The sequence below is a fragment of the Saprolegnia diclina genome, assembly GCF_000281045.1.
Source record: "Saprolegnia diclina VS20 unplaced genomic scaffold supercont1.24, whole genome shotgun sequence".
NCBI classification, from domain to species: domain Eukaryota; phylum Oomycota; class Saprolegniomycetes; order Saprolegniales; family Saprolegniaceae; genus Saprolegnia; species Saprolegnia diclina.
Window position 1 is genome coordinate 304,458 of NW_008246091.1, and position 8,884 is coordinate 313,341.

Below are 8,884 nucleotides of genomic sequence, written 5' to 3' on the forward strand. Positions count from 1 at the left end.
CCGACAAGGATGAGAGTCGATTGTAGCGGACGGTCTCCACGACCTATCGCCACCTAGATTGTGTGGTCCACTATCCCTCATGTTCCTGCCATCAAGGTTGTTTATTTAGCAAATATTTTTTATTGTAAAATGGATTTGCGTATATATGCGTATATATACTTCGCGCAATATTACAAATCCGGTATATACTCTGCGTGCTTTGCTGCTTGGCCTTCTACATGGCCATGTAGGCTGAGTAAAATAGGCTAGGTGCCTCTACATGGTCATGTAGGGTGGGTAAATGCAGTCGGGTACGATGGGGTGGGTGATTCTATCGCTTTGCGCACCCTTGTCTTCCGCCACCCCCGACAACTAATATTTACTCTCTAAACATTATATTTCTTTGGCAGCTTGCGTGGACAGCCTGCCACGTCATGGTATTATATACCATTTATAATTCTTATATAAGTCAAATAAACTATATATGCGTATTTGATACAGAAATCCAGTATTTGCCCAACCTTGCTGCCATGGCATGACGCCATAACGCTCGAGCCGATGACGCTGCCTGCGTCGCAGCTGCACCGAATCGACGAGTGGTGCCGCCTCGGCCATGAGTTCCTTCACGATGCACCCCTCGCCGCGCTTGCGCTCGTTCGTGCTACTACACGAGCTGGAAGCACTTTAGATTCTATGCTCTCGGCACGCTCGATGCGCAGGTTGCTGTCGGCGAAATTCTCTGCCACGTGCGCGCGTACACTACCGCCCACGCTTGGCTCCAAGACGCCATGGTCGCTTCAATGCGACCGACTCGGACGAGCACGACGCCATGAAGCACGACTGTCTTACGGCGCTGGGAAACGAGCTAGCGTCCGCCCGTGTCTTATTAGAGCGTGTCGCGCTTCTGGACGAGCTCTTGACTACCAATTTGGAAATGGCTTGAGCTCGCTTGCTCTGCGCCTGCATCTTGGATCTTGTATCTTGCGTTTCCGTTTTGGATCTTGATAATCTGGATCGCTCGGACTTGTGCGGAAAACCTCTTCCACTGCTTGGAAACGGCCCTATCCCTTGTTCGCGGTGCACGCATCACCGCGGCAGTGTGTGAGCCATGGAGGAGAATAACGAATATGTTGTGCTGCGTATTCTTTTGGTTATCCTGTTGCTGTCCAACTACGAAAGCCCAAGCAAAGCGATGACAATACATATGATGGATCCGTTCAGAGTGCTTTGGGCAAGGGAATATAACAGTTCTTGTCTTGGCTTTGGGCAACAATTCCAGGCTACGGGGTGCAAGTGACACCAATAGCTCCTCGTACAATTGTAGTGGGAAGCGTCTATACCTGCGCCGTCGACAATTTGTCAACAAGATATATTGGCTCGAGCACACAAGTGGTGTGTTCACATCTCGATGCGTTCAGCGTAGTGACTACACGGTACACTGCAGCGGCTCGTCGTGCCCACGTGTCAGACGGTGGCGCCTGGCACCGAGTCCACCGTGTAACGATCGGTTACACGGCCAAGCTGGAGCACGAACGAGACCCAGCTGGCGACACGGGCCTGGCTCACGATGGAAGCGTCGAGCTCCACTCGTTCCCACTCAAGGCATGAAGGCCAACCACCAACGAAGGGCCGCAGACGAACGTAGACTAGCACGCTAGGATAGGTTCGTCTAAGATCAATCACTTTGGCTTTTGCACTCTTGCAGTAACTCGCAGCTTTAGCAAAGCACCTCGCACGGCAAGCTTTAACACCACGTCCTGTGTCTATTGCGAGCAAAGCAATACGACCGATTCATGACCAGTAGTGTCCAGTGACTGGCGACTAATGGAACGAGCGCGTAGAGCAGTGCTGGGTACCGGGCTCTTCAGCGTATTGGTCCCGTCCAAGGTTGACCAGCCCGGACACATGAAGACACACCAGAAGGTCTCCGTGCACTCGATGACTCGTCAGCCACGCCAGGATTATCGCTGCTTGGCCAGGCTCGCAAGCCGAACTTCAAGTGTGTGCTTCAAGGCGCTCGTTTCTGTCCCAGCGCATAGCCCCATTTGAAAATGCATACAAAGCATTTAATCAATATAGGCTGCATATGAATTTGGACTTAACTGGAAGCCTGTATTGTCCAACGTAGAATATATGCATATGCATCGCTAGCCTAGCATGGCAATCTAACGAGCCAGAGTTGAATTGGCACCGTTTTATGTGTCTCGGACGTGACGATGGCGAGTGTGCTGCGCTGCCACGATCTCGTGCGCCTTGTGGCGTCGTTCCAGGATGGTCAATACCTCGCCGTGTGTAGCTTCCTCCGCCTGCCGCGCAGCTGCTTTGCCGACCTCGACATGCCACCAGACGTCGAGTGGGGCCACCACTACGCCCGCGCCGTCGCCACCGACGGCGACGTGGCCGCATGGTACGCCACGTACGGCGTCCACGGCCTTTTGCGCCTCCTCGCTGCCAACGTCCGGCCCTGCGTCCAAGGCATCTACTATTGGATCGTAGCGTGCCGATGCGAACGCCTCTTGCAAGCGATTGAGATTGCCTGCCCATCGACTGCACCGCGTGGCTTGCTCGACGTTGCCGCTGCCCGCGGCCACGAGACACTCGTACACTGGCTACAGTCCCACGGCCATGACACGTGCTCGACAAACGCGATGGACCTTGCGGCCGAGCGCGGCAGTCTTCGCGTCCTCGCGTACCTCCAACGGCACCGAACCGAAGGCGCGACGTCGGTCGGTTTCGAAGCCGCCGTCCAACAAGGTCACCTCGACGTCGTGCGTTTTCTTTACGAGCACTACCCAGGCCTCTGTCGTCCCAACATTTACGAGATCGCGGCCGCGTATGGCCAACTCGACGTTCTCAAGTATCTCTGTCGGTACACGGCCCCCTTTGCCGTCTCCATCCAGCGCGCCAAGCAAACCGCAGCGCAGACAGGTCACTTTGACGTGCTCCTCGCCCTCCACAAGCTCTACCCACGCCCTGAGCACCTAGTGCCCATTGCACGTAGCGCGCTCAAGCGTCAGCACGTCGCGCTCTGCGATTTTTTCGCGCGTTCTCTCTGGCCCGTACGAGGAAGCTTGGAAGCCTACGTCGGCCGCAACTGCGTACAGTCGTGCATCATTGAAGCGTCACGCGCAGGCAATTTGCCGATACTCGAGCTCATCGACGTCTACGAGCCGCGCGTACCATGGCCCCCGGAGGCCTTCGAGCGCGCAGTCGCGGCGGGCCACGACCACATTGCTCACCTCATTTCATCCCGGCACCAAGAGGCGGTGACGCTGACGTCGGTCGACGCTGCCATGGCCAGCACGCGAGCACCACTCGCCCTTGTCGTATTTCTCCTCGAGACGTTGGGTTTGCGCAGCGACCCACGCATTGCGGTGCTCCACGGCCGAACGGATGTCTTACAATACCTCGTGGACCACCCGTGGGCGGTTCGTGACGGCGGCTGGGGCCCCGAGCTTCTCAACTTGGCTGCTGCGCACGGTCGGCTCGATATGGTCACACTTCTGCACACAAGGCGCCCGGACGATGGCTGCACGTATGCTGCGATGAACCTCGCCGCGGGTTTTGGCCACTTGGACGTCGTCGCGTATCTAAACGAGCACCGATCCGAGGGCTGCACGGACGACGCGCTGTGGAAAGCGATGGGTCGCCGCCACTACGCTATGGTGCAGTACCTTTACAGCCATTGTGCTGGCTACTTTAGCAGTGACGCTATGGCGGCGGCCAAGACCTTTCTTGGCGCGCCTGTGCACTGGGACCGCAAAGGCAGTCTTGGTGAGCTCGTCTGCTAGTAGATATTACATGTACTTGACAAACAATAGTATCCTTACCGTGTAGCCGATATCGATAACGCCACGGGCTGAAGACTGCCGCAGCACGAGTTGGTCGTAGCAGCCGCCGCTTGTAATGCGGCAAGACTACTCTAACCGAGTGCGTATGGCGATTAACACGTAGCTAGAGTCAAAGTGGTTGAATTTCATTGCCGCCCGTGATTATTTGTGTCGGCAAGGCCCTTACGGCGTCAAAACGATGTGGAGGTCGTCGTCTGCGTCGACCGTGGGCTTGACGGCGATCGCAAACTGCACGATGGCCTTGATGTACCACGTGTCGAGGGCGTTGCGCGTGTAGTAGCCCAAGTGGCCGCCGTGCGTCGTGACCGCGAGCAAGACGTTGGGGTTGGCCTTGACGACGTCGTATGGAATGGCTTGGCGCGGGCAAATCGGGTCATCGAGCGCCGAGAGGCACAGCGTCGGGATCGCAATCCCTGCAATGTCTATTGCATCTACATGAGCGCACAAGTCGAAAGCATTCTACTGGGTCGTACAAGCTGCTGATGATGCATCCTTGTAAATGTCCAGCGGTGTCTCGTAGCTAGCGCGCGATAAATGGTCGCGTGCACAATGTCATTTCGTACCCAAAGACAGGACATGAGTAAGCGCGATCAAAGTCTTCCAAGATGCGTGCCTTCTTGAGCTGCTTCAAATTTACAGTCGCCTCGGTGCACAGCACGGCGTGCGCGTTGCTCTAAACAGCAATGTGGCAAGCTTCTTCCTTGACGAATGCACCTTTTTGAAAATGAGTTTGACGAGGCCGCTGGTGAGAGCTTTGTTGTAGATTTGTCGGTGCCACCACGACGTGGCAAGATGCGCGGTTGTCATCTCGAGGTCATACGGGTTTGCAAGCGAAATCGCGGCGGTTAGCAGACACAAGTTGCCCGCTTCGCCAACATACTTGAGCAATATGTTGGCGCCGAGCGAGTACCCGACCGCAATTAACGGCGTTGGCGCTGGCGCAGATGTGGCGCGGAGGTGTGCCACGACCTCTTTGACGTCCGCGGTGACGGCCGGACACACGAGCTAGGCGCGCTTAGTTGCCGAGTGTAGCGGTGGCAAGCGTACCTTGGGCGTCGTCACAGGAGTCTTAGCACAACCCCTCGCATTCATGACCACGACACGAAAGCCGGCGGCAAGGCAGCGCTTGGCTGTGAGCTGAATGTACGACTAGACTCATTTGCACTAGCGCAATGGAAAATCGTACAGTGTACCTCGTGACTGCCGCCACCCAGACCATGCATGAGCACCTAGAAGACAATATATCACCTCGAGGAGATGGAATCCCAGGACGCACGATCGTCGGCGCGCTTCGGTCGTCAAGCAAGGTTGCGAGGTTCGCCGGCCGTGCCTTGGGCGACGCCCAGTCGAGCGAGACCGTACCGCCGTCTACCAAGCGAACGAGCTCGCGCTCGTAGTGCACAACCTTGCGTGGCACGACGTTGAGACTGTGTGTCATTATGGTTTGGCAGTGCCCGTTCGGAAGGAACCATGTTGGTCGGAAGGCCTCGTCTACGCAGGCTTGATGAGACGCGCTGCGCTCAGACGTTTGCCTACGTAGCGCCGGCAGTTTGGCCAGAAGCAGGCGGCTCGGTGCGGCCAGGCTCTCGTGGGCGGTGAGCCGAGGCTTGCGGTCGTCTGGCATCTTGCCGATTCGCAATCCGAACACAACTGGCTCGCGATTCGTGCAAATCGTAGCGGTCGCGTCGCTGATTGGGCACTGGCTATTTTAAGCGGCCCAATCCAAATCGCCTTGTAGGATGTGGCATATGCCACAAGCAAGTTGTCCAGTTGGCGCAAGTGTTGGCGCAAGTGTCGGTGGCGCGCTGATCTTTTTTGGTTGTTGTTTGGACACGATCAGATTCGATTGACCGAGGTGAGGACCAAGTGATGTGGACAGTGACGGTGCGGCAATTAGATTACCCAAGTGATCTACCGCCCAGTTCATACTAGTAGTGTACACTACCGTGGCACTTCAAATGCATTGCTGCTCCACTGAACTACTAGTAGGTACTACGGCCTTGCTACAATTGTACGCGCAGCCATTGGGTGGACAGGCATACTGTTGGTGTGAAAGGAAGTCTTGGGCCATACTAGTACGAGTTACACTCCATAGAACTCACATAAAGCGAGTGCGAAGGGCACAAATACTGCGTTCCGAGCCCTAGAAACGAGTGGCGTGCTCGACGTTGCGGGTAGTTCGGCTGTTGTTGGTGTCGGTGGCAGTGTCGATGGCATTGTTGGAGTCGGGGGCGTACTTGTCGTTGGCACCGGTGCCGGCCCGATCCATAAGCCCGTGGCGTTGCAATTGGAGGCGCTGGTGCCGATGCAAAACTGCTGCAGTCGCGGCGAGCATTTGTCGTTGCACCACGTACAGCACCCTCGATTTTCCACGCACGAGGCAAAGCTTTTGGCGCGGGCGCACTGGAACGGATCCGTCGAAGTCTTGCCGAGCTGCCAATTGAGCTGAAAACGGCAGCCAGATCCACTCAAACAGACAACAACGACGACGTAGTCGCCGGGGACAAGAACCCGCGTCGGTGTTTCATATGGCGTCCCGGCGAGGTCAAGATTGCAGTCGGGATTTTCGCAAGCAAAGGTCGCGCCTTGCTCGTACGCAAGGTAGCTCGTATCGCGACGGAGCAAGTAGACCTTGTACTGGTCGCTAGCACCCGCTCGCACCATGGGTTCGGAGCTCTCCAGAGGCGCGAGGACAGCACCACCGGGCACACCCAGGCACGTGTACTTCAAGACGGACTCCTTCGATGTTGTGTTTGCCGTCGAGTACACGGAGCAGGTTGGTGTTGGCGTCATAAACTGATCATATTGAGCGACTGAAAGCTCTGAGCCGAGGACAATCGACGGCCAGAGCACAAAGACAGCGACGAGGCCCAGCGACAGCAGCCGGGGCATCGGCACACGGATGGAGAGAACTCTGGAATACGATATATTTGAAAGGTTCTTGAATTCGTCGAACAATATCGTTTAGACTTGAGCTCTGACGCCGTATGAAACCGCACCGAGCCTCGTCCGCCGTGCAGAAGAACGCGCACATACAGTGGCGCGAGGCACGCGCATTGCATTTCCTGGTAATACGTGCGTCGCCAAGAGGCTTGACGGGGTCGTCAACGGGCGATGCAATTTTCTGGCGACGGCCGGGTGCGGAAAGCGAATCACGATCTCATTCCATCGGACTATTGGTACTTCTCTCGTACTTCGCAAACAAAAGTGTAAGGCGTCAAACGGTCTGTGGATCCGCTTCTAGCGCCGAGGTGTTGATGTTCAGCATCTCGATGTTGAGGTGCCGAAGGGTCGTCTTTTCCCACTCTCACGCCGTGAGATCAAAGCCCAAGCTTTCGCGGGTGCTCATGGAGATGTCGTCATCCGCGTTGCATCGTTGTTGCCTTGCTAACGTTAGCCTAAAAGCCGGGTGTTGTCAGCTTGGATTACCCTGGCAAACAGGACCTCCACTTCTGGGTCAATCGAGTCAAATGAATTGTGTCGATGGTCAATGATGGCGATGCCGACGTTGGCGGCGTCCGACTTTAGCGTGTAGTTGACTGGGAGGAGTTGTCGAAGGCGTACGTTGGGACGTGCTTGGAGTGCGCCACCGAAAAGGTCGGGGCCAGTACGTCGAGGTCAGCTCGGACCGGGAACGGAAGCCTGCGCGAGCCTAGAATGAGCGAGCGCCCAATATAAACAAACTGTGTTGGTCTTGGTGCAGGCCGCGAGCAGCGGTCTGTGGCAGTAGAAGCCTCATACAGTGGTTGAGCACTCGATATTCATCAGCTCTCGAACCACTAGGTCGAGACAAGGCGATCTATCAGTAGATAGTCCTACCGAGAAACCGTTAGGATGGGACTGTACAGGAGCCTGTGGCCAGGGCTCCAGCAGTCAGCTAGCTTTAGTTTCCTATTTGCCTCAAAGTACAATGTACACACGCCGGTATTTGGGAGTACGGCCTCCCTATGTCTGGCGTCGTCTCTGAAGCGGAAACGGTCACACGGTCGCGCGCATACAAACATGGTGCAGCGAGTACGGTACACACTCCCAAATCGCGATACGAATCGGCCATGGGCGTGAACTACCCGCACGCATGCTTGGACACGCGCCAATCTTCTCCGCGGTCCGCGGGCATAGAGACGACACCAAACTCGAAGATCCGAGACGTCCTTGCGAGACTGTGAATTTTGAACGACGCGCCGATCGAAAAGAAAAGACGTGGATGTCGTCCGACAGCGGTTGGGGGCTCATCTCCTCGAAGCCGAGGGGGCTGCGGCGACCGCATTGATCCTTCTCTGATATGTCGTCGGTGCAAATTGGGTGGTGTCGGCAGGTAGAACCGTAGTTCCGTGACATGCCGCTGATTTTCCGATGACGATGCATACTGGGCGACCACGACGAGCGAGGGGAGCATCATTAGCTGGGGGGTGATCGGTTGGCAATTACCTGCGCACCAGTAAGACCACGGAGCGGGGTGCCGCTGTCAGTTGCCAAAACTGACATTCGCAGCTAGACGCTGCCTTCACCGGCTCTTGACAACCGTGATTGCCTGCGTGTCATCATACCGCCTCCATTCGTCTGAAGATGCACACAGGCCAGCAAGCGTTTGACTCGACCACATCCGTAGACGCATTGACAGTCTGAGTGGCGAGTAGTTCGACCGCGCCCGAAAACGCGCATAGGCCCAGTTGCTGTTGATTCGGCCGAGACCACAGAGTCGCTGGTACCAGCGCCGTTGTCGAACCGAGCGGGTGTAGTTGCGTCATTTGTCTTAAGTGTGACGCACGAGTACCCACGAGCTGCTTCACAGCTCAAAGTCCACACTCAAAACACCCCAATGTGCCGACGGGCGGCGTTGGTGAGAGACATCGTGACAGTGTGAATGCGAAGCCGCCCGTCAGCACCGGTGTAGCACTTGCGCCCAACATAGATCAGGCATTTGAGCTTGGACACGCTGCGCGGGCTTATATTGAAGCTCGCCGTCACCAAGAGGCGCAGTCTGGCGGGCTTGGTGAGTGTGCTTGGCCGGCGTGGCTTGAGCCCCAGAAGCTTGTGACGGTTGCGAGGGCGCC

The 8,884-nt window shown here is 56.4% G+C and overlaps 3 protein-coding genes across 3 annotated transcripts; 1 reads left to right on the top strand and 2 right to left on the bottom strand.

Annotated features, from left to right (window-relative positions):
- Positions 1-2,166: 2,166 nt before the first annotated feature.
- SDRG_08094 (hypothetical protein) lies at positions 2,167-3,970 on the top strand. The gene has a single exon (XM_008613961.1). The coding sequence runs from the start codon at positions 2,196-2,198 to the stop codon at positions 3,768-3,770; it is 1,575 nt and encodes a 524-aa protein (XP_008612183.1). The 5' UTR covers positions 2,167-2,195; the 3' UTR covers positions 3,771-3,970.
- SDRG_08095 (hypothetical protein) lies at positions 3,931-5,514 on the bottom strand. The gene is made up of 8 exons (XM_008613962.1): positions 5,367-5,514; positions 5,107-5,321; positions 5,024-5,059; positions 4,878-4,979; positions 4,545-4,835; positions 4,394-4,503; positions 4,304-4,350; positions 3,931-4,252 (listed from the first exon to the last, which is right to left on the bottom strand). Exons 1-8 carry the CDS (start codon positions 5,452-5,454, stop codon positions 3,993-3,995), a joined length of 1,149 nt encoding a protein of 382 aa, XP_008612184.1. The 5' UTR covers positions 5,455-5,514; the 3' UTR covers positions 3,931-3,992.
- A 459-nt stretch (positions 5,515-5,973) lies between these two features.
- Positions 5,974-6,722, bottom strand: SDRG_08096 (hypothetical protein; the record flags this gene model as incomplete). The annotated part of the gene is made up of 2 exons (XM_008613963.1): positions 5,974-6,143; positions 6,185-6,722. 2 exons carry the CDS (start codon positions 6,720-6,722, stop codon positions 5,974-5,976), a joined length of 708 nt encoding a protein of 235 aa, XP_008612185.1.
- Between the last annotated feature and the right edge of the window lie 2,162 nt (positions 6,723-8,884).

Coding starts and splice junctions, on each gene's coding strand:
- SDRG_08094 (XM_008613961.1), top strand. CDS start 2,196: ATGGCGAGTGTGCTGCGCTGCCACGATCTCGTGCGCCTTGTGGCGTCG.
- SDRG_08095 (XM_008613962.1), bottom strand. CDS start 5,454: ATGCCAGACGACCGCAAGCCTCGGCTCACCGCCCACGAGAGCCTGGCC. Junction 5,322..5,366: donor GGCCAAACTGCCGGCGCTAC/GTAGGCAAACGT, acceptor AAGCCTGCGTAG/ACGAGGCCTTCCGACCAACA. Junction 4,980..5,023: donor TGGGTGGCGGCAGTCACGAG/GTACACTGTACG, acceptor AAATGAGTCTAG/TCGTACATTCAGCTCACAGC.